This window comes from Nipponia nippon, unplaced genomic scaffold (assembly GCF_047370975.1).
Source record: "Nipponia nippon isolate SJK-2023a ecotype South Korea unplaced genomic scaffold, ASM4737097v1 scaffold_10, whole genome shotgun sequence".
NCBI classification, from domain to species: Eukaryota; Metazoa; Chordata; class Aves; order Pelecaniformes; family Threskiornithidae; genus Nipponia; species Nipponia nippon.
This window is the reverse complement of record NW_028262291.1, coordinates 16,446,625-16,472,257: the sequence shown is the minus strand read 5'-3', so window position 1 is coordinate 16,472,257 and position 25,633 is coordinate 16,446,625. Positions and strand designations below refer to the sequence as shown.

The 25,633-nt window shown below is 39.4% G+C and overlaps 1 protein-coding gene across 3 annotated transcripts in view; it reads left to right on the top strand.

The window, feature by feature from the left end:
- The window catches only part of SERGEF (secretion regulating guanine nucleotide exchange factor), a 158,312-nt gene that overhangs the window by 23,933 nt on the left and 108,746 nt on the right, over positions 1-25,633 (top strand). For all 3 annotated transcript variants that reach the window (XM_087745674.1, XM_009463062.2, XM_087745675.1), the window contains exon 9: positions 13,544-13,704. In XM_087745674.1, the coding sequence (XP_087601800.1) occupies positions 13,544-13,704 (161 nt within the window). The remainder of the gene's footprint in view (positions 1-13,543; positions 13,705-25,633) is intronic.

The following is a 25,633-nucleotide window of genomic DNA, read 5'->3' as shown; positions in this document are numbered from 1 at the left end:
GTGAGAATTTGCACTTCAGAAATTTTGCAGTTATGTAAAGTGGATGTAACATGGTCTCAGACAAACAGTTTGCATACTTAGTAAGGTGGAAGTGCTTTGCGCTCACTTCGCGTAGAACAGAAAGCTGGAAGCTGAAACCAATCGTTACATCATAGTTGAACTAATCTGTATGGCAACTGATTGCCAAACACAATGTATATTTGCTCTGCTCTTAGTTTTGTTGGTCTTTGGACATGTGTACTAGAGAAATGGCTACTGCATTTTCAAATAACTTCATTTAAAGCTAAGCATTGCTAAGCTCAGCTTTTGAAAGAAGCTGCCTATGCGTACACGAACTGTGCATGTACGTGCATTGATCTAGAGATCTCATTTAATCGTAGCATTTTAAGACTGTTAAATACTTGTTTTCATAACCTTTAGATGACATTTCCGGTTTAGTAATTAATTATTCAGGCTTAATGCTCACTAATGAATCTTACTATTTGAACGTAGATCATGTGCTTTTTAAGAGCTTAGTGGCAGTTGGGTGCTTCTGAAAAACAGTACCTTTCAGGACTTTTTTTCTTAAGAAACAAAAAACCAAATGGGAAAAAAAAAAACCACAAAGCCTGTCTGGCTTGTTCTTTTCATGGTTACTTTGAGGTACTTTTCAAATAGTGAATTTGAGGTAAGATACTATAGGATACAGGAGATATATCAACAGCTGTGAATTTTGAGTACCACATATGTAGCCTTGTAGAAGGACTTTTTTCCCTCCTTTGATATTTGGGAAGTGTAATGAGATCTGCCAGGAGAGTGTATCCACTTGCTTTATTTGGTAGCTAGACTGGTGGCTTTTGTTCTTTAAATTATTCCAGTTGTGAGGAGCCATAAAACAATCTAACGCGAGTCTGTGGTGAAAAATTTCAGCTGCCCATATGTACTTGTTACATTGTCCATGTTTAAGTGCTAGGAATGACTGTGCTATTGTAACATGAAGTTGTATCTTTGTCTTAACAAAGTGTGTGCAATGGGGTATTTTCTAGTACATGGGGTTTTAATTTTCATGTATTTGTAAGTATTCGGCTGACTTAGCTGGGTTTTTGAGTGCTCTGAAAATACCATGACTGACGTCTATGTTTTAGCACTTGAGTCTAGTACATACACAAGTGTGGTTAGCAACTGATATCCTTTAACATTTGTTGTGTTCCTTAAGCAAAATCAGTTTTCTTTCTTTTTTTTTTTTTTTCCTGTGCTGCTCTGTGGCTTGATTTCCTTAAATAAAAGGTTAATGTTTTTTTTAATACAGCCCATGAAAAATATTGCTTTGCTTATAAGTATTGTTGAAATCCAAACCTTATGATTAATTACTACTATATAGTAGGAAGATATATTGGTTTTGTTTAACTTTGAATTATGTTGGTGTTGATCTCTAGAGCAGTTTTTATTTTGGCAGTATATTTTGGATACTTGTTTTTTTTATAATTATATGCATGGAAGCACAGACTGTGAGGGCACTAACACCATGTAACAAGATTAACCTGCTACCTTGAGAAACTTGCAACTAAAAGCTAAAGAGGGCCAAGCCAGCAAACTTGAGGAAGTCTGGTGAACAGGAACAGCTGTCAGCAGGCACTGGATGTACCTGCGCGGAGAGGCACGACCCAGAGCTGGCCTCCAGCAGCTGTGCTCTTGTTTGTAAGCGAGGCTCAGTCTCAATGGCACTGAAGAGCAAACAAATCATTCCTACCCCAAGGAGAATTTTGAAGGGGAGTTTGCAAGCTTTTTTGCACACTTGCGTTGCTTTTTAAATCCTCTTTTGTATGGGAGGAGAAGGAGCTATTTCAAGCGCAGTTTGTGGCATGGTAGTTGAAATTCAGGTGCAACTCCCTCTTCTTTGTAGTTCCTATTTGAACTTCAGTCCACTGTCTCTCAGTGTGGGTACATACATTCCATGTGGATCCCAAACAGCTGAGACTGAGATCTGCAGATGAAGGGGAATTGCATTTATCGATGTCCCTTAGAATGCACTTTAGGTTTTGGGGATGTTCTGCTGCATTTAAGAGCTTGTTTGGTTCAGCTCTGCTTTCTTCTCTGTCCAGTATTATGAGGAACACAGTATGTAAGAAGAATAAAGTAACCACAATAGTTACAAGTTTCCTCTTTTGCGACAAAGACCTGGACAGTAAGAAGGTATTAGCATCTGATTCACGCAGAATAGAAACCCTAGGAGTGGTGGGATTTCCTTAGGTAACTCATTCCCACTTGCAGTCAGTGTAACTTAAGTAAAAGAAAAATAGTACAAAACATTGTGAAGACAAAGATCTATTCGTCAGTTTTGCCCAGATCTTTTTAGCATGAATATAGGAAATCTTATTTTTCTAGAATTTTTAAAAACTTACCTTTACAAAGCTGCCCAAAATATATATGTACAGAAACTCCTTAGGAGTATGTCTTCCTACTTGTCCTTTCCACCCCAAAATAGTAAGAAACTGAAAATCAGTTTGGCATTTCTCATCTTGAGTTTTGGACCTTATAACAGCCAATGGTCGTTTTGTAGGAATTTGCCTGTACACAAATGTTTCTTTCAGGCTTGTACCTGCTAGTGTTAGACACAGCCGACTAGAGCTGAAGCAGTTCGTTTAAAAGAAAATGGACAATAAAACTGCCAGAAAAGAAGGGGACAATATAAGGGGTGTGGATTACTAGAAGTTCATCTGGTTTGAAGAATCATCCTGACAAGTCACACAGTACAAAGGAGGTTGTTAAATCCTTTTGTGCTTGTCTCTTCTTGCTTGCTCACTTTGCTAGAAGTTAAAAAAATCCACCAAACCAACCCAAAACACCATGGGGATGCACACAGGGAGAAGCTGATAGTTGAAATGTAACAAACCACTGATGTGTCCGATTTAAAAATCTAGGGTAGTTATTTGAAGTTTCTCTAATCCACCAGAGCTGTGTTGGAGCAGTGTTCATCAAAATTGCATTGCCCCATGCTCTTGAGATTCAAGTCCCTGCAGTGAACTGATCTTCTGTAGACACAAACTTGACATGTAAAATTGTTTTCTGGGTGTCTGATTTTTAAGCTTTTTACTTCAGAGCAAAGCAATGACTCTTCCCCACCTGGCCACCTGCTTTAGAGGAGGAGGAAACTCATGGTATCTTTACAAGCTGTCCTATCTCATTGTATTCTGTGAAACATGAATGGGAGGGTACTGCTTCTTTTGATCAACATGCTTTTTAATGTCAGGGAAAAGGCGGCCATGAAGAGCCAGTTCTTTGTTATTGTTCCCTTCTTACTCCTAAGGAGAAAAGTTCTCATCGTATTTCTCCCCTCTCTCACTTTCAGACCTAAACCCCTCTTATTAACAGGCTGCATAGCACATCAATACTTATGTTACAACCCTGTTCATGTACATACTTAGGTAATTCTTAAACATAGATGTGCCGGTACTGCAGGCAAATATAGATGCTATAGCTATACAGGGGTGGTTGCGGACAGCTATTGCTTCATTTGGTAAACATCAGAAGTAAATCTCACTAGTATAATTCCCACTTTGCAGGGAATTTCAGATTTCTTTACAGGAGGTAGTAACATTTCAAAAATGTTTCTAAATTTTTAGACCAGATCTAAACTTGTGCCTCATGCTCTGTGTCCTGTAGCTCTGAAATGCTGAAAACATCTCACAGTCAGTCTCCTAATATGTGCATTCTAAGGAGTTAGAGGTCTGAGCTGGAACAAGGCGGCAGGAGTCAAAGGGAACTCTGATAGCTGGATGGCATGCTCATGTAGATGATGGAATTTTTTCGGGGCATAAATGGCATTTAGATACTTTCACTATTATGCAGCTGTTTACACCTTTGTCCCCTCTCTCCCTGCAGTCTCCTTCATGATAAGCATCTTGCCCATGCACAGTTCGAGGTGGAATCTTGTGAACCTTCCTCCCCGCCCCCCCCCAAACTCAGCCTTTCTTGGGAGTAGGGAAAAATGAGGATAATATTCCAGAGGGAGTACATCATTGCTCATTGTTCATCTTTTGACTTCAAAGGGCATGAATTTTCCTCTCCATCCTCTTTTAGACTGTTTTTTGTTCCTCCTGTCAGTAAGAATGCTGCAGTTACAGCTGCTCGTTATTTGAGGTGAACAGCCCACTCTGTCTTAGTCAATTGTAGTTGCTGTTCTAATGGTTCTGACTCTGAAAAAGCAGGGTGATCTCCTGGGAGGCTCTGGAGGTGCCATTTTTGGTTTTGTGATACTGTTCTGTTCTTCATACTTTATTTCTTAAGAACAACACACAGTTAGGGTTAAACTCCATTGGCTGTGGAACTCAGCTGCTTCTGGAGCTGCTGAGAAAGTTAAAGCCACTTTGCAAGTCCCAGGATTGGTCATGTAACGCTCCATTTTTATAATGCTTCCTATTTCTTTGTAGGTATCGTGGCTCCTACTCTTCAGAATCATGCATGTCTGAGGCTTGTTATTTCGTGAAATCTCTGTGCAAATGGTCTCTGAAAATTTGTTCTTGGGAATGCATCTTGTGTACAGCAGCAGAAAAGCCCGGTTCTTCTTCAGAGTGCCATTCCAGAGCATTTCTTGTGATATTTCTGTGTCTGTCTTTCCACAGCATGCCCTTGAGTCTTTTGATAAGGCAAATATTAGCACTGGGAACTTAATTACCTTCACTTCGTTTATCTCTTGTAGACAGATGCCTGTTCCTTCTTAGATAGGCTCAGATGGCAGTGGGGTATTGAGAGTAGCAAGATCATATGCATTCTCCAAATTAGGCAGACTCACAAATGTTTGCAAGATTGGAGCTATAGGTAATGCTTTTCATAAAATGATCTAGAAAACATGGATATATTGTAATTTGTAGTTTCTGAGTAAGATTTTCTGTAGCACTGTACTGTGTTAAGTCTAATGACATAAGACCTGGACCTTGCCTCAAAGAGGATAAATGCCTGAGCAAGTCCGTTTACAGACAGAGGAAGGAAAAAAGACACAAGAAAATAATTGTGAACAAATAAAAGCATATGCCTTGTGTTATAATAGTTCAAGGGTGTTGCTTTTTCAAAATGGTGTCAAGAAAGAATTGATTAAGTGCTTAGAAAGAAGTATCTATTCAGTTTTCTGGGGAATGTTAGAGGAAGAGATGCTGAACTGCAGAGGAAAGGAAATTCCAGGTTAGGGAGGCCTATATGGAAGAAAGCATATAACAGTGCAGAAGGGCATGGAGATATAAATATAGAATGTCAGTAAAAGTGTATGACTCATACTGCTGTAGTAGCATAGTGCAGAATTTATTTGCAGAAGTACAGAACAAAAACCCTATGGTATAGTATGATGCATTCACAGATAGTTTTCCATAGCTGGTTAATGTTTTATGCATCCTCCTTTTTGAGAGGCATCACTAAGTTGTGCTTTGATTTTCTTTTTTTTCTTCTTTTTGTTAGGACTTTGTTTTTAGATGAAGAGTTAAGTCCTCTATTGAACCTTGAATGCAGCAGTTCTGTTTGCTGGGTAGAGATGAGTTAGATTTGTTTTTAATCATGTAACTAAATTTAGCCAGCAATCTGCATTTTAAGGCATTGCTATTAAAAGTCTAAAAGTGAGATATGTATCGTAGTTTGAATTTAAAATGAGCCAGAGGCACAGCTGGTGAGGCAGTCATGACTCTCTAATCATGAGTGGAAAGAAATGAGAAGGGAATTTTCTCATCTTGCAGGATGAATGCAAAGTGCGATAGGTGCTTTAACATCTCCCCCTGCCCTCACCCCCCTTCCCCAGCTTTGTTTCATGATTGCATGGACTTCGTGACCTCCCTGCGACATTTTCTTTTTCTGAGCCAAGATCATATATCTGTTTGATATCAGCAGTATGAACACAACTTTACAAGCATGTAACTTCTTACATTTTTAAATTTTTCTTTCAGTTTATTCAGAACTTTGGTACTTCATGTTTCCAGTCTTTCCTCTAAAAGCAAAACAGCCTTTATCCTGTCTAACACCCAAACCCAGAGGCAGGACTTCCAAGGTATCGGAAGAGTCTTGGAATCTGCTGTACTGAAAAGTTATTTTTGTTCAATCTTTCAAAGCAGTGAAGCATGCTATTAAGTATGTGAATAATCCAATTAACGGAATGTTGCCCATCTTGAGACATAACTTGGTGTAACTATGGAAGCAAAAAAGAAAAAGTGTACCTGTTTTTTAATGAATGAAAGTCAAAGCTGTTTAGGTATTTAATGGTGTCGACAGTCCTGATAAAGATGGATCTGTTGGCAAAGTGCATGATAAACTTAGCATGTCATGTGAAACTGCAAGTTATCTCTAGCCTATCATACGGAATATTAAATTGACTTAATACAGCACTGCCTTTAGCAATATTTGCTGTTGCCAAGCTCCCACTTCCCAAGGCTATTTTTCAGCCAGATCGATTCCTTGGCTTGGTTTACCTTTCCTTGTCACAAGTAGTTCAAGCACAATGAAGGCTGGTGGCCTAGGGCTGAGAACAACTATTTGGGTCCAAAGTTTCTCAAGCTTTCTTGGTGTAAACTGTTGCTGAAGGAGTTCTCAGTCTTTGCTTTGAACCTTTTAGTCTGTACTAAAAGGCTGTCAGAGTCCCAGTGTCTTCTTTTGGAGAGTCTCCCACATCCTCATAGCTTTACCTGCCTAGATGAGTATTTTCCATTACATCGCCTTATCATACAAGTCATTGGTTGTTTAATGTTTTGATATCTCCAGGAGGCTCTGAAAGGAGACTGGATAATGCTGTATCGGTTTACATTAATGCCATGCAACAGAGTTCCTCCTGGTTGGATGAATTTTCTTTCATGATGCATAATTGTCCTTTTTTTTTTTTTTTTTTTTTTTTTTAGCAATAGGAATGGGTCACAATGAGAAGCCAGTTGTTTGGATGTCATATCATAGATGAGCCACTGATTGTAGTGGTGTGAAATCTCTTAGGTGTCTTGTTGGTTTGTCTTGCCCACATGCTTATGGTTAAATTGGTCACCAGATTTGGGGACATCTGATGTAGCTCAGAATGGCAGAAATTTTTGGCCCACTTGAAGAGTATAGGAGTTTTAACTGACAAATCCATAGCTGTTGGAGGAAGACTGGTGATGCCCTTATGGTTCTCTTCCTGTGACACTTGTGGCCTTTTGTTGCAAGTTTAAACCTATTTATAGGGTGCTTGGAAACCCTTGTGAATTGCAGCATGTTGAGTAGCTGCTCTGCGGGCTATTCTGAACTAGATATGTATTGCAACCTGTGACTGCAGAAGGCTGAAAATGGCAACTGAAATGATCTCTAATTTTCTGTTGCTGGCATCCCTGAAATGCTTTTGCTGTTTTGTCTGAATTTTCCTGATGAGGCGTGACCTCAATACTATGCATAGATTCGTGTTTGTGATATGTTTTTCATAGCTATTATAAATTAATATGGAAAAAATTCAGGACCATGACCTATTATACAAAGATGTAGAAGTCCGTAGGAGGTCATAGAAAGAAGATGTGTTAAGAGATGTGGGCAGCTCTGGTACACTGAACTCCCATGTAAGACGATGAAGGGGCCCTTTAAACCTTTGTCGGAGCAGCTCATCCTGCTTTGTACTGAAACCATGCACAGGTACAGGTGTTAGACTGTAGGTGTGGTAGTGATGCCAGGTTTCCAGCTGCTGAATTAAAGCTGTCTTCAGCCAAGAAGGAATTAAGGATGGATGGATTAATGTATTGCTGTAAAGTTGCCCTGCTCAGAGGCTGTTTCTAGGTAGATAAGGAAGTTTCTCAGAATGGCTGAAGGACATTAGTGATTGTCCTGAAGGACAGCAGGGATTTGTCGTTGTGGGAGAGGTGTTGGTTTGCTTGTTGTGGGGCAAGGAGGAGGCAGAGGCAGCCTCCTAATGTCAATTTTTAATACCTGCTCCTGTGAATTTTCATGTGAAAGGAAGCATTAGGAATTTTATATAGAACTTTCTGTTTCAAGTCTGAATGAGATTAAGCATTCAGTGTGAATATCCAGAGTTCATTTGAAAAGTAATTGTTAATGCAACCGTGAGTTGAGATAACCTAGATGAACTCTTTCATCTAGTATTTATGAAAGAATAGTTCAAAGCTTGCCTGGATACTGAATAGAGACTTCAAGGATGTAATGCTAGTGCAATCATGATATTATCTTAAAACAGGAAAACTGATATAAAGATGAATCTGAATCTAGTGAAAATAAGCAAATTTTAATGTTCCTATTTGTCTGTTGTGTTTTACTGAGAAACCAACCTGTTTTTAAAACTAAAATGCATTTTAGTTTTATTATTGCTGATTGTCTCCAAATACTTATGTGGCTGAGCAGATTGATTAAGAAACTGCTAAAAGGGAAAAACGACATGCTCTACAGTCTCAGCAGCACCATAAAGCAGCACAGTAAGAGCTACAGTGTCAGGCAGGAAGCAACTGCAAGTGCTTTATGCAATGTTGCTGGATTTGCAATACTCCAGAGGTTGTGAACTTGTAATTTTGAGGCCATTCTCAACTGTCTATGCTTTGTGGTTGCATAAGGACGGAAGGATGACGTGAAGAAAATGCAGAGGAGCCTTTCTGATAGTGGAATGCTAGTGTAGTGCTGCAAGCACTTAAATATGCACATACCTGCATCCGTATTCCGTGAGGGACGTGAGCATGTGCTTCAGATGATTTGCTGCTGTACGTACGCTGATACAGACTGCTGTGTTTACAGTTCAAAGAGCAGGAGGAAACTAGATCTGTATGACCATGTAGAATCTCAGATGATGTAGCATACTGTTGTAAGTACTATTTGCTTAAGGGCCTGTTGGGAAGTTTTTCTTAAAAAATCTTCCAACCTCTGTCCTTTTCTTCTAGCTCTCTGAACTCCTGTACTGTACATTTCATTCAAGTTGTACACTGGATTGACACAGGATGCATGAATTATATCTCTTACTCCTTAATTCCAAACGGTATTGAACTCTCTGGCCTTTATTTGATGTAACATTTGCCTGCTGAAAAAAGGAACAGTTGCAATGAAGTCATCTGGGACAAGGTGGATGCTCACAGTTGAGGAATTGAATTGGAGCCTCCGTGCTCAGAAAATGGCAAGGTCAAGGTCTTAGGAAGCATTGTTGGTATCTTAGAAGAACTGGAAAAGCTTTCCAACGTTGTATGCTTCTTTCTTTCACACAAGTTGTAGAAATAACTTCTGCCTTTTGTGCCCTCTTACTGTATAAAGTCTGGTATGAAATATCTCATTTTCTGATGCCTCAGCCACTTCCATGGTTGATGTACTCTGTCCAGTTGACTCATCACTGTATATGTTTTCTTGACTTATAATTAAAATCTGTTCTATTCTAATATTAGACCAACACTCCTTGTTATATCACCCTTCATTCTTAAGTAATTCATCCTGCAACCTCCTTACTCTGTATGACTAATGTCTTTTTCTCAAATATTCTTAGAACATTTTAAAATACCGTCTATATTATAAGCAGCACTGTAGCAATACCTCTCATTACAATTGCTTAACGCTTTCTGTCATAACTCAGTGCTTTCTTTTGCTTAGGATTTTGACGAGACTTTAACCTTTTTGGCTGGAATTTTCCATGCAGTGGTGTTTGCCTCAGCCTGAAATTTCCACTTGAGACTGATTCCCTCCCCCCCCCTCCCGAAAATGTAATCAGTATTTCATAGAGAAGACACTTCTAAATCAGCTTCTGTTAGGTTCTCTCACAGAAAAGACATTTAATTTTTTTAAAAGGATCTGTAAGCAGATGTGTTTGGCTGAAAATTAGGAATGATTGACCATTAGCAGGAGACTGAGCATGGGAAGGGGAATGCTCACCAAACAGGAGTAAGTCTAGGGAGTGAATTTCTGCTGATTAGAAGTGAGAACTGAGTTGATGAGCACTGAAAAGGAACTGGTTGCTTTGGGCATTCAAAAAGTTCTTCCTAAAAGCAAAAAATTGATTTATCTGGCTTTAGTTTTTTTAATGAATGTTTTCCATGTTTGCCTACTAATAACCACCTGAAACTTTTTCCTTTTTGCCACTATAAGCGAAACAAGTTAATTACAATTATTTCTGTTTGTAAGAAGAAACAGTTTACGTTCTAAAGGCTCTGTTTGATTTTGCATGTGTAAGTAATTCTGTGCTTGCTTGTCCAGTGGAAAAAAGATCGAATCTGTGGATGGAAGGTGTTTTGTTGTAGCTAAGCATTATTGCTATCTGGTTTTAATCCTTCAAATATGCTTGCGTTCTTCAGTTCCGCTGAATTTACTAAAGTAATTTGTAATAATAGAGATGAGCATACTTCAAAGCCTTTGTAAGGCTGAATAAAACCACTGGGATCATACTGTTTCCAGTTCTATTACATCCATTTCAACTTGGTGTTACTGTTCCAATTTCAACGTAGGGCCTCAAAAATTGATCCAATAACAGAATTGCAGAGTGAAACTTAAGGAGACCAATACCCATGGTGTAGTAGAAAAAAAGACCGAACTTGTATAGGCCCTGGCACATGGAAAAGGTACTTGATAGTGGAGAGAGGGGCTTTTTCCAGTCATTGATAAAGTAGTAGTTAGGCAACTGTAGTTAGACAAATTAATCCCGTTGAAAAGAGGAATGGTTTCTGAAAAGTAAAAAGAGTTAAACATGGAGGCAGCAGCTTGGGGCAAATGATGGACTCGCTAGTCCTTCATTCATAAGGGGAAATTACATATGCAGTTTAGTTTGACTTCAGAGTAGGTGGTCATGGTGTTTTGCTGAGATCTTGCAGTTGGGGAAGCTGTAGACCGTTGTACTTTTCTCCACCTTTCACAGGCCCTTGGCAGAGGGGAACAGAATTGCTTGCTTTGCACAGAACTTGCTCTAGCAGCTCGTCATCAAGATGGTGATCATGCCAGCTGCTCCCTGGTTTCTTCTGGTCACTGGCAGGGTGGGAAAATTATTTTCTCAGTGAGTAACTGGTCAGGTGTGTGTTGGGATTTTAGATTGCCTGCATCTGAATCCAGACACCAGCAGCAGGCAAGACTTGAGACAAGGTGGAGCAGTACCCTGATGTGATGATGCAAAGGATCATTTTTGTTACATGAGTGGCTGGTGTTTCTTGTTCATGTCTGGGTCCAGGCAGAGCACCAGATTTGGCTGGGGAAAGAATTTTTTTCCCCAAAAGTCAGACTTGAGAGGCACCTCTGCTGCCCCTGTGTACAGGATAGTGCTATAGACTGTGCATGAGGATCTGGGTCTGTATTACCAAATAGACGGCTTGCCTTTCCAGAGGGCTTGTGGGTTGCTGATGTTTTTGCCTGTGGCACTTGATGCTTTTGGCTTCTGAGAGTGGAAATGCTTTAGTTAATCTATGGTCCTTGGGATCAATACAGCAATGTCTGGGTAGTGCTTGAGAGCCTGTGGTATAGTAATGATCTAACTAGATGTTACAGAAATTCTTTCTGGCTTTGAATTTCATAAAACTCGGCTTCAGTTCCTGTAGTTGGTACAAGATAGAGCAGCCTTTCTGTCTTTTTCCAGTCCACTAACAGGGTTCTGGATAGGTGCAGTAACCTGCTCTGATGTAAAAGCCTGAAGCTTAGTCTACATTTAAATTTCCTGTGTAACATACTGATGTAGGAGACTTCTTGCAACATTTTTGTAGCTGCAGATGTTTTTAGCAGAGATCTATACAAATTACAAAGTCAATATATTACCTCCAAAACAAGCATGCTTTTTAAATTGCAAACTGTTTTCATAATCTCTGTAAGGTATACTGCTGGTTCTCTTAATGAAACTTGTTTTAATGCCTTAACCTAAAAAAATGAGGTTACAATATTGAAAGACCTCACTTGTATTGAAAGTTAGTATGTGGCTAGTTTCAACTTTTCCCTGAACTGCTAGGAAGCTCCAAAGGAAGGAAATATTTGTGCCCTTGAGAGAAAAGGACAACTAATTTTATCACCTAATTATTTCAGAGGAAGCATTATCAGTGAACTGAGAGAATGCATCTGAAAAACTGTTGCAAAGATTGGAGTAAAAGATACCACTGCTAGCAGATTTCCAAGGAAAATGCATATACTTGTCTGTTTAAATATACGAAGTTAGAGATTCCCAGTTTATTTACGAGATACGTTATCAGCTTAAACTCCACAAACCAGCAGTGGCCACCTGTGTCCCCTTCAAGACAGTTTAAGAGCACCCAAAGTAAAAGGCAGGTGTTCAGGTTTCCGAAGGTTTGTGTCATGGCATGTGTTAAGAAAACCCTGAGTTGTCATCTTTGGGCAGTGTGACCGGTACCCCCTGCTCCCAGCCCCTCTGTGGGATATATCTGTACTGACTGACAAGGGGAGAACTGTCTCTGTGTGTGTTGAAGCTGACTTGCTTGACTTGATTGTATTTTCCTCAAATCCACATAATTTGGCTTATGACTTGATGACTTGAGTTCAATTCTGAAGAGGAGTTTGAGGTTTGGCTGAAGTGTGTATGTACCTCAAGGTCATTGCAGGCTTCCTTCTGGGCTGGAATGTGGGTTGCTGCTTCTAGTCAAAACCGAGTTGAGAACATACTGCTTATGCTGTGTGGATATAACTTTTTTTAATTGGAAGCCCAGAAGGGACAGCTTTTCATGACATACTTAAGAGATCTAGTTAATTCATTAAGAAAATAAAGCTGTCACTTAGTATGATTGCGTTTTGGTTTGGGTGGTTGATTTGGTGTGGTGTGTGGGAGTGTGTTGTGGTTTTGTTTGGGTTTTTTTGTTGTTTTATTTTTTAATATTGTGAACCAAAGGTAAAAAGAATTGCTTTATCTATGTTATCCATACTGGAGAATGGACTTTTGGGTGTCAGTCCTGCAGCAGTGAACCCAGTATAATATGTGGAGAGAAGGGTGATCCATATAGTGCTGATTTCATTTAATGTTATCTTTCCTTGCCCAACGTGTGATTCCTGTGAGAACAAACCAGTGGATTTCCAGTGCTTAATGCCAGGTGTGGTGGTGTTCCTGACTAACCAGTTGCTGTCCTGAGAGCTGTTACTCTGCTAACAGAAGTTGTGACAGAAGGTAACTCCCATCAGGAAAATAAAAACTGAACATTAAATAAGATTCTTCTCTCTTCCCAGTCTTTGCCATAGAGACAAGCGATGGATGTCTCTATGGCAAAGACTGGGAAGAGAGAAGAATCTTTTTTATGTTTCAGAATAAGCTGTTTTGTGTGTGCTTCTGTTAACCTAAAAATATGTCCTTTGTATAAGCAAAGTGTATATATTGTATGAAGAATGTCCAGGTTATGCGGCTTTACTGACATGGTTTCATTTATAGCCCAGGCCACCCTACAGATCTTATTCTGCTAGAAATCAGGTTAATGAAGTTTGAGTAACTGCATAGAAGTACATCATAATATGTCTTTAGCTAGTTTTAGTATTTTTTTCCGCTGCTCCCAGAAGTAAGTTAGTTTTCACTAGGTTTTTGAAGCTTTAGATAAGATGCATTAAGAAGTGTTGTTCTAGTTTTGAATTGGTATCCAGATGTTCCGGAAACCTATTGAATAAGTAATATTGAAATGTGTTTTGTGTTTAGAAACTGGCAAGGTATTCACCTGGGGCAGAGCAGACTATGGGCAACTTGGAAGGCATGCAGTGGTTCCCGATGGACAGGAGGCGTGCACAGCATCTGAACAACACTTGGAGCTGTTGTGTAACACCCCTATTTCAGTGCCTTGCCTAAATGGAGCGTCTCAGGTAAAGAAGAAAATTACCATTTTATTCCCCCCCCCCCCCCCCTTTTTTTTTTTGGTGCATCAAAATAATCAGAACAATTTCCTAATAGAACCTTTTCAAATGCTGCAGCACACACCCTCACTGCTCTTCCTGTGAGCTCAGAAGTTAATACAATTCAATTATTTCAAATTTCTTAAAAGGCTTTTGCATCCAGAAACTGATTTTTCCTTGGTGGAGCCAGAGTTACCATTAGCAGAAGATGTCAAGTTCTCTCAAATACCAATGTGCGCAGGAGATAGTTGCACCTGCAATACAGGCTAGCAGATGAGCTGGGACCCTGCCCATTTGCAGCGCTGCTTTTGTCTGGTGCCCTCACTAACAGTTTAGCCAATGGCCTTTCTCTAGCTGATAAATAATAATGCCGCAGCGTCTAGAATATTTCTCTACCTTATAACCTCTTTGAGTGATGTTGGAGGCTTTCTTTTCATATGGCTAATTTGATACAAAATGATTTATCCTCAAGCATAAAGGTGACCAGAAAGAAAACTTTACTCAAGTTGTTTGCTGTAGTCTGACACCACATGCAACCTGTACTGCCTACAAACCATTTTCTTGGCTTTTTAGTGGCTGAGAGGCAGCATATGGCAATTGGCCTGTTGGCAGGCAATGTGCAGGTCCCATCTGGGCAGATAACCAGTCAAAAGGTATGCATCTCCCTGTGGGGTAGCCTGCAGTCAAAACACAAGGGGTAAGTACATGTTGACAGCTTCAGCTGCAATGTACGTACTGCATCTCTGCCTCCTGGTAGTCCCCCATGGCGAGACTTTGGTTAGAAGAGTCAGCCTCTGCCCTTTCCCATCATCAGTGTTCTGTGAATGTGTGCACTCAGAGATGTGAAGTGGAGCTTCAGAGCCCAGGATGCTGCAGTAATGAATAATTTGTTTAGTCAGTGTTGATTCCACTGAGTCTCAAAACAGCTTTCTTACTCCTTTTGAGATGGGTGTCTCTGCTTTTGTCACTAGATATCTATAGAGAACACCTTTGTTGAATCTGTTTCACGCTGTTTTTCATTTGTGCTTTGGGCAGTGCCTCAAGCATGTAGTTCTGTCGTTTCTCGTACAATACAAAGCCAAGGCAGCCATAGCTTTTGCACAGGGAACTTATGCTTGGCAGGACGCGTGATCCATGAAGGTGAAGGAAAAGGATGCATTCAGATATATTCCTTGAAAAGGAAGAGAAAAACAATCTCATCTTCATTCTGCTGCCCTCAGCGCTATTCCTCCTTATAGACCTATGAGAGACCTGATTTGAGTGATTAGCAATGGCAGTGTTCTGGAGCAGGCATCGTTCTTTGCAGAGGTAACAGCATGAAGATGATTTAAGAAGAGCGTGATCAAGAGCTAGCATCATTTGTACCCTAAGAGGAGCTGTGTTGATGAGAAAAGGAAAAAGCAGATAATAGGAGCCTAAATTGCTTCACTTCAAGATTACAAAATAATGCCAGAGCTAGAATTTATACTTAAAAATGCATTAAATTGCAGTATGTAGGCTACGTAGAGTCTGAGCTGGTTTTCGTTTACACACAAGCTATGCCCTTTTCCATTTGTTGTAGAGACGAGGTTTGATTTGAGAGCTGAATTAAAAGGAATACAGAGAAGATGAGTTCTTTTCCATGTTTACCTTGAATTAACAATTCCAATTTGCATGTTTAATGCAGAGAGCCAGTTTTAACAGTTGAGCATTGCAACTAATGATTTTTATCCATGGTCTATTCTTATAAATCACTTTTAATGATTCAATGGAATTTTTGGCAAAGTTGTGGTCTGCTGATTGCCTCTGCACTTCAGTTAATATTGTTAGAACCAAAATGGAGACACTAATCTAAGGATTAGAGGACAGTGTAAAAGGCACACTAGTTTACCTCAAGGACAGCACAGTAGATTTAACCTCCTGTGCTGCTCCTTGTCTCCATGCCCATGGCTTACCTGCTTTCTCCACCAAAGACCACGGATTCTCCTTTCTTTGTCCTGAAATTGATAAAATGTCTGTGTCCGTCTACCACTCCAAAACATGATTTTTGAAGTGTTGTGAGTGACCTATTCCATTGTGAGTTTGACTTCATCTGACAAACTCATTTGGAAGCATTGACCTTGCGAAATATGAGCACTTTTTTCCTTTCAACTGAAACAATGGAAGAACAAAAGCCTGAGTTTTAGGTAATTATCTGCTAATCTAAGCATGTCTTCCTGGTAGCTTTAAAAGAGTATGTGGACATCAGGTTCCTGGAGTCTCATGTGTTTAAACTTTTTGAATTATGCGACTGCAGGTCTATTTATTTCTTCTCAGTGCTTTGGTGCATAGCCACCATGGAATACGATGAGGCACTGAAAAGAAACTTCAGGCTGTAGCCGAAGTCAGTTGTGCGAGACATTATGCATGCAGTGCTCTTGTGTTGTGGGGTGTCCTTGATTGGACCTCTTCAGAACATCTGACTCATCTGCTGCCTGATGTGCATTCATATCCACCGCTCTTCAGATGAAAGGACAATTAAATACGAATGGCCTGAAATATGATGAGCCTCTGTATTTAGCAAATGCTACAAAGATGTGGTTTAATGTTTCCTCCTTGTCAAAATGCTTTTCCAGTCCGTTTGATATTTTTGGTTTTAATAGCTATCGTTTTACTGTTTGTGGTATGTTCAGTATGTCGTTCACATTGCAGCAAACGTTTGCTGCAGCAATGAACAAGTGAGAAGTCATTGTGCAGTGCTGAACGTTTCTTGCTAAACTGGATGGAAGAAAAGGGCTACAGTCATTTTGGATATGCAGCACTGTTCACATGGAGCCATGTCTTCATCATGTCCTTTCTCTAATGAAAGCAAGCTGTGCTAGGTTACAGTTTTCTGAGGAGAGAGATCTGAAATTTCACTTAAGAAATTAAAAAAAAATTCTGTGTCACACTGTCACTTTTGGGTATGTGTTTTCTTGGGCTTAATTCTTTCCTCAGTTTTGCCATCACCCAGCTTAAATTTTGATGGTGGATGTAGGGGCCAGTTCAATCAGTAAACAAAAATAACCGATGGACTTGTGGCAACCTGTACCTGCTGTGTTTATCCTGGTCCTACTGTGGTCCGTAATTCCAGCGTGTACGTTTGTCCCAGTGTGTGTATGCTTGTCCCGTGCAATACAGATTGGTTTGGATCTTCTGTATCGTTCCTTTCTTCAGGGAATGACACCATGAATACACACACCTCATGGCCCTTTGACTGCAAAGTTTATTGCTGCTCTTTTCAGTGGCAGTTGCAGTAGTGTCTCATTTTTGTTTAAGTATTTGAAAGATAGCTTTGTTTTTAGTATATTCTTGTTTTTTCCTTTTTTTTCCCCAAGCATGTTGCAAAATGTTAAGTATCTACCTAGAAGATAATTCTAAGATATCTGCTATGATGGTAATTAATTGGTTAATTATTATATGACTGGTAGGTTAATGTACAAGCATCATTATTACCTTAACATATAGACACAATAATATTGAAAATTGAACCTTTTGGTTTACAAAAAATTGACAACTGTCTTTGTATTTTTTGACTTCTCAGGGAAAATTGTTAGAGGACCTTTTGTAAGTAAAGCTGTAGTTGAGACTTTAAAGGGTATTAAATAACCTGATAGCGTTAAATATACATCATCTCTGTGCTGCGTGCATGGCTTTTGTATACTTAGTTGTTTGACTGGAAAAATTCATAGTAAAAGGTGGTTCTTACTTTGCAATACTTATAGCTAATAATGAAAACAAGCAGGGATGGGAGTGGAAATAGAGAAATGGCATGGCTTCAGATGCAACAGCAAGTCAGCTGGAAAGCTGAGAAGAGAACCCAGGTGCTACATATTCCACTCCAGCCCTTTACTCATTAAGCTTTCTCTCTTGTGATATCACTAGAAGGGAAAGTTAGTTCATATCTGCATGTTCCAGACAGGTCAGGTGTTATATTTCAGTTAGTGGGTGTTGCTTTCCCTGGATGTTTATTTAATGCTGTTAGATCTGTCCATCTAGTGATTCTTCATGAGGAGAGACTTCCATAGAAGGAGAGGTAAAGGCCAGCTCATCTTTTACTGAGGGGTTTGTGAGGTCCTTCTGGACCAGTTAATTGAATTATCCTCATTCTTAAGTTGAAGTGATGTAGAGTTTCTCAGTTGGTAAGCAAGTAGTGCAGTGGGGGGGCGGGTTTTTTTTTTGTCATGAATTGGTGTCTTTTACAAGTTGGTCTTGATCTGTCCTTTGAGAAATGGCATTGTTGGCACAGGTTGGTTTTATTATGCTGTTTCAGAGATGCAATGATAAAAATGGTAATGTAGAGATGGTCCCTTTAATATTCTTGCAAGAGTGGAAATCAAGTTCTTGGCTTATCAATTAATTTTAAGTGAAAATAAAGGAAGATAAAGGCCATGCAGAAGTGGGTTCTGAGTACAACTAACCATGCAAATGAGAAGTTGCAATTAAGGATGAAAATAGAGACCAAATTGTTGACGTTAGCATTAGGGGGGAAAAAACCCAAACAGGATGGATCAAAAGAATGAAGGTGCAGTCTGCGTGCGAAATACGAAGTCTGTGTTAGAGGTGTGTTTGTGTGATCTGCATGCCCTGTGTAGGAGAATAACACTAATCTTGGGAAGACTGCAAGATGATTGAGAGGACTATACAGTTATATCACAGGAAATGAGAAAACGGGATTTACTTCTTAGGTCAGTCGGTTCTCCCTGTCGTTCTCGTAGCAGGAAACTGAGAGCAGTATCAAACCGCTGGAATTCAAATGCAACTTTTTGGCTAGGTAGCTATCCTATTTATTCTGTGCTTTTCTTATCCCAATAAGACGTGACCGTGTAAAGAATATCTTATGGCCTGGATAGAGAGACATATAAAACTCATAGCAAAGTCATTTCTGGAAGTTAGGAATTGCCAGTGTGTGAGGCAAAAGAGGTTACTCTGGAAATACTAGTCTTCCCCATGGAAACCGTAACCTAGTCGCAATCCTAAATCCTATTGTAAATAATGTGGTGAAATGAAGCTCAGCTATTTAGCGCTAGGTAAGAGGATGGGGAACTTCGCTTTCCTCTTCTCCTCGTGATTATGAGCACAGCCTACATCGCCAGCTCCAGGTGTGTAATTTTTGGAAAGCAAAGAGGAGATTATATTTGTTCCCAGCACCATGCTTCCCATCACCCATACCAATTTCTCTGCAGCTGGCATTGCAGAAAGGGAGATGGGAAATCAAATTCACACCAAGTGAACGGCAAAGGAAAACTCCCGCACTGCCTTTGCATGCTGTGTGAGTACAAACTAGAGGTTTTCCAATTATCACTTTTGCAGATGAAAGTTGGTTTAAAATGACCAAAATTGCTCTGTTGGGGTTGTACTGTAGGACTGAGGTGGCAGTCAGGGGTCAGGCTGCTTTGTAATCTGTATGGAACACCACAAAGGGTTGATTTGCCTACAGTTTGGGTGAAGTAGAAGAGGACTGACATAGGATGAAGTCTGGAGTTGGAGACCCACCCAGCATGCGGTGACCGAGGTTCTATAAATGTGAGTGTGGGCAAAGCCTTCATGTTCATAATTCATAAATTCATTTTCCATTTAATAGCACGTTGCAGTTAGAATTCCAAATTAATACCTCACTTGGAGGTATCAGGGAAATGGGAAGAGACTAAAATTACTTGCAGCAGTAGCCGTGGCTCGTGCAGACATGCATGAGCTGTCAGTAGTGTAACCCTAACAATGAGACCAAATTGGCAGCTGTATTTAATGAGCCTATTAGTAGCAAAATGACTAACCTAAGTTATCTTGTTTGTAACTCTGTGACCTGTGTACGCTCATACTGTATTCCTTTAATTAAAAATACTGAGTGGGTCCCATCCTTCTGCATGGATTGTTCTAATAACAGTGCACCATGACTGCGACTTACTCTGAGCTCGGAAACAACTTGTGATCCAGCTCATTGCTCCTCTGAAGTATTTCTTTGCACCAACGAATGCCATGAACGTTCACTAGCACCATTCACATGCATGATGCAGTTAATGCCTGCTAGTCAACCATGGGGAGTACTGCAAAATTGCTTAAAAAAATGTACTGGGTGTCAAGACAAAGCCTCTGTGAGCAGCAACCTTGGAAGGTGACACCTGTTAGTGCAGAAATCCAGGTCTGCCTCACTGAAGTTGTTTCAGTTGCCTTGCTCATCCATGAGAAGCCTAAACAGAAACATTTCAGTGTAAAAAGTGTCCATCTTAGTTGGAGGTGAGTTAGGTCTAACCCAGCGTATGTGCGTGAATATGTTCCAAATCCAAGTGAAAATATGGTTTGAAGCAAGAGGTTGGTGGAAAAGGGCCTAAGGCATGCAGTTTTTCATTCTCAATTTGTCATTAGAACTGTTACAGAGAAGGGATTAACAAATCAATGCAGGCTAAAATGAGAGAAAATCAATAAGAAACTATAGTGAACTGGAACAAAGCTATCAATTTGCAGTGTTCTCTGCAAGGAAATCTCATCCATACCTCCTTTTATGGATGGAAAAATAATGCAAAAATGATGATTTGGGGTTAGATTAATTCTTTTTTACCTGGCTGACCCCAGAACTTTAGGTCAAGAAACTTCTGGTGTAAATGCTACTTAAGTTTTTCTGTTGTTTTGATGAATTTTATTGGCAGGCTCTATAACACTGGAATCATTAAATAAAAAATGCGGGGGGGAATAGTCAAGGAGAAATACGTCATTTAAGTTACCTTCATAGGCATTTGATGGAACACTCTCTTTAATTGTTTACTTTTTTGTATTAGTAGAAATGACTTCATTAGTTCTTCATTGCTTTTCTGTCTCCTTTTCTTAAGAAGAGTGTTACTTCTGAAAAGTTACTCCTTAATAGGTACATAATGCGTTATGTAGCTGGAAAATATGCTGGGCTCCTGGGTAGTGTACTGCAGATGAATGAGATGGGAGAGATCTTAGCGGTTCCAGCTTTACCTGTTTATTGAGTTGTTCCACTGGTCCTTTCAAACTCATTTGTCACTGGCCATAAACTCACCAAGGCAATGCTGTTCTGGCCAGCACACAGACTGCTTCTCCCTGCGTTTAATTTAAGGATTTTGGATTTGGTTTGAACTTGGGTTATGCTTGTACTTTTACACTGGTGATGGTGTTTGTTTTTCATTTGTCTGATGTTTCCAGCTTTCACTTATCAATGAGTCATTGAAGCTGTGAGCCCTGCCAGTCTTTCTGGCCTTAGCGCTTATGTTGTAAGTTGTTGTAAAGCTACTGTCTAACGAAAGATTCAGAAAAGAGAGAAACTTGTGTTTCTGCTGTGATGCTTAAAGTTGCTGCTGTACCATGGCACACAGCAAGTTTGAAAGACTGGTTTACTGGGTAGCCTGCTAGATGGCAGGTACCTGTTTCTCCTCCCACCTGGTGGCTCATCTTTGCCTGTTGGCTGCCTTGCCTCTAAATTAAAGTGAAGTTGTCAAAGGCAGAAGCTACCTCTGAACTCTCTGGTTTTTAGGTGGTCTAATATAGCTTGTGCCTTTGCCCCAGCATTCAACCAACAGAACTCGTTCGTGAAAGGAGGAGGAGGAAGGAGAAGAAAAAGTATATATGATGCATCTAATCCTGTGAGGACAAAAGTGCTGAACTGTCTCCTGTTTTAAAACCTGTCTAAGGGTTTATTCTTAGTCTCCTGGCACTTGATTGCTGTGGTCTCTGTGAATTTAGTGGGTATCACATGTAATCAGATACCAGCAAAGATTGCTAAGACCTATGCTCCTGTTGATGCCTTGCAGTTTTTTTTTTTTTTATCATAGAAAAAGCCAATAAAAACCTTTATAAAGAATTTTTAAAATTTCATTATCAGGGAGAAAAAACAAAAGATAGATCCTTAGAGGTATGGTTCCGAAAATGCCACCTCCTACATTTTGCCACTTTAGCTCCCATTTTCCCATTCCTCTTCTCTTCCCAGGTGTAGAGCTAATGTAAACAATCCCTTCCGTGGTAACAAGTGCTTAGGGAGCTCTTGTGATGTGTTTGTTTTTCCAGAACATTGTTTGGCATACTGTTTGTGCTCTTAAGTGTTAAATTAACAAGCATTAAATAGCTAGTTTTCCTACTGGTAATTGCTTCAGTGGAAATCCCTTTTGTCCAGTTTTTTTAAGTTGCCGAGGTTTACCTCCGGCCTCTACTGTTAGTTGATTTCACACTTTGAAAGTGTGAACCCATTCAAAACCTTGAAAATCCGAGACCTTGGTTTATTTCTACACAAAGAAAAAGGGAAAAAAAAAAAAAAAGAAAGCCAGGCTCTGCCGGACCTCACAAGAGATTATGGGGGGGAAGGGATGAAAGCTAACAAACTTTGTCTAACAGATTTCAGCCACTTGAATCCAGACAGAGATATTATGGTGTCTAACATTTGATTAAGTGCTGTGACAAGATACTGTGCAGGTGTATTTAACTATGCAATTCCTTTACTGCTTTTGTATATGCCAAGATGTAGTACTTTAAGTTCTTTGTTCTCTGTACAGATGCAAGCATAGGATATGATTTTCAATTCTTGAATCTTATTCCCTTCTCATGTCTTCTCTGTCTGGTCCCCTATTTGGATTTCTCATGGTGGTGTGGGGTTTTTTTAATGTCTGGATGGAGGAAACCCCTTTTTCTTCGGCAGTTTTGGGAAAGGGTTTATGACTTAAATGCACAAAAGTAAATTCCAGAAATAACAAACAGTGACTTGATTGTGTTTTTTTTTTTCCCTTTGACTTTTTGATCTGCTACTGCTCCTATTTTAGGATTTAACCGCTACAAAGAAAAGATGAAGGCATCCTGATTTTCCTAAAGATATATTACTCACTGTGGTAATGCAGTTAGAATGAAAAAAGGAGCACCCACTTTTAGAGCAAATAGCTGTGTATTTATAACAATTTAGACAATAGTTGGTTTACAGTTATCAAAAAACTTTGTGACTTTTGGGAGCATGGTTACAAGAATTTTTCAGAATTTTGTGAGGAAATAAGAACAGGAGGTGAGATAGAAAGCATTACAAGGTTTTTAATTATTGTGGATGTTTCAAATTCTTGGTTTAAATGTATTTCTTCCTTACCATGAAAACCATATAGGGAGATGGCTCTTCTCCTCCAGTGCATGTCACTGAAGTCTTTCTAGTTTGCTCAGTGGATTGGATCATTGAGGCTGCCGCGACACCATGCGAGTCAAGGTTTTTTCACATGGCTGCATACAAGCCTGCTGAGATCAAGCAATGTTTGTGGTATTATCTGAGCCTTTAAGTCCTGCCATTAGGTCTTTAGTTTGGGCTCAGTTGTTGTACCTGGGGTGGTAAGTTCAATACATCAGACTGGTGAGCAATGTTCTGTAGTTGCTTTCATGCTATCACAACCTCTTGAAAACTCAGTGGATGAGAAATACAAGCGAAATGAATGTGTTTGCTGGAGAACAGAGGTATCATCTTGATTCTTTGTCTTCTATGGTTGTCTTTTATATATATATACACACACACACGCACGCACGTACGCTCTGCAAAATCAGCTGCTTAAAAATCTGGTCCAATTTGCAGTTTAGCATACAGCCATAGCTACTGAAGGTGCTTTGGGATCTGCGCAAAGGTAGAAGCAGTAGAAGTGTTTCTGAATTGAAGTCTGGAAAGCATTACAGTAACTTTCCATGTTGGCTGCTGGCAGCTTGGTCAAATACACAGGTTTCATGCACTGTATCATTGGTTGCTCTGATACCACCTTGCTTAATACAGTACATGATATGTAAGGGATTTTGCTGTGAATTTGTGAGGCAAATCTGTTTCTCAGCATTTTATATTTAGAGAAGTTGGCAAAAGGCAATCTTTTCACCTTAAGTGGTCTGTCTTGAATACTGGTATGAAGAACTGATTCAGGTCCGAAGCCTTTATTTGATCCTACTCTTTGTTTCGTGTTCTTGAGTGGATTGTTGGACAAGGAGAACATTTATTAAAACAATTCTTATTTCCAACACTGCTATGGGTATTTGAGGGCATAAGTTTTATTATCAGTGATCTTATCTTGAGCTGGTAGGTGTCAACTTGTCTTTTGAAAATTTAAATTTGTCATATTTGAAAGGATTACTTTGAAACTGCATGCCAGTTTCTTAAGAACACGCAGATTGATTTTTTGCTTCACAGTGAATCTAATGTTTTCATTGGGAATGCAAGTCACAGGTTGTGGTGGGAGGGGATGTTGTCAGTCTTCAGAAAACAAATTTCACAATCTTCTCTTGCTGTTTCATGGCACCTGTTGTGGTTTGATTCTTAATTCTGTTTTAAAAGAATACAAAATATTATTTCATGGTTGTTATATCATGTGGAAATAGAAGTAACCTTAAACAAATGAGAAAATGGAAATCTGTGATGGCAATCACATTTTAACTTTCATTGCATATCTGTAAGACTTCTTCCTCTTTGATACTGCTGATTCTACTCAGTATTTGTATCCGAGACCTCCATTACACAGAATTGAGGCTAAGAAAAAATGTAGAGACTTGTAGAAATACATGTACGTGGTCAGGTATAAAACTTTCCGTGGGTTTTTTTGTGTTCAGTTTAGATGATAGACTGAAATCTCCTAAACAGAACAAAATGTTGAGATTTGCAGCTTCAGAAGATGAACAGAGTAATAGAAGGCTATCTTTTGGTTCAGCAGTTTGCATTAAGTCTTATAGGATTAATTTGCTGTCTCTGGTTTTCCTTGCCACAGCAAATCTGAAATACAGACTGTTTGGAGGGGCATGAAAAACCAAATGGCTGTGTCCTTTTACTTGAAAAGATTAAGATGGTATTTGTGAATTATGATGATGATGTTATTTAATAATCTTAAGATACAATTGTTTTAGCTTAGCTGAGAAGCTGTTCAGAAACGTGAAATAGGATATTATGTGAATTTAATGTCTTTCATGTTTGAGAGATAATGTGTCCCACTCCCACCTCCTGAACAAATGAGGACAGTATAGTATCCTGTTTTGCTTTTCTGCGTGGTACATGGAGACATCTACAATGTCTTGTGGCCAAATGAGTTAGGAGTGCACTAAGACTGACAGTATTCAGGGTCTTCAAAACCAGTTATCCTTGCATGTGAGGCCTCTGTTTGCAGTCAGATTGGCAGAAAGCCAGTGAGAAAAAGAGCATTTATTCGCTTATGTTGAGTTCGTGCTCAGCATGCCGTGCCAGAGAGAATTCTAATAAAGTCATTTTATCCAAGGACTTCAAATTTAGTAATGTTAAATATGTGAGGGACTACTGGTGTACCACTGCTGAAATTAAATATACATTCCCGGTTGCTCTTTCAACCTTTTTTTGCCTATACTCTCCCCCTTGCACTTGACTTACCAACAGCTTCTTTTAGATACCTGTGTTACTACAGGGATTTCAAATTATGCTGCTGCTTATTATATTTTTGGCAACAGGTAACATGCTTCAGAAACATCTCTTCCCATTCAGTGAGACTGCATGTGCTTTCTCTTTGAGTCCTGTGACTGAAAGAGAAACATTTTCCTTTCTCTTCTTTTGTTATTATGGGGCTAAGCACTCAATTTTGATTAGTTTGAGAAATCAGGACCAAATTCAGAAATCCTATTATTCATGTTAAATGTGATTCATTGTGATGCACTTGTATGCTTATATATTTATTGAGAGAAATGTATAATATACCAAGTAATACTCATGCTTGGATTCTATCTACCTTTTTTATTTTCTTTTGTATTGAGTACTGTATGTTGGCTGATATTCAGGGAGAAAATGAATCAGAAACATTAAAACACTTGGAATGGTGATGCTAAATTAGTTTTATGTTTGAGCTAACAAAAATGAGTCTAGGAATTCTAGATTTACTCTTCAATGAGGCTATTTTAATGTCATTCACTTAGTAATTTTTAATTAAATTCATGG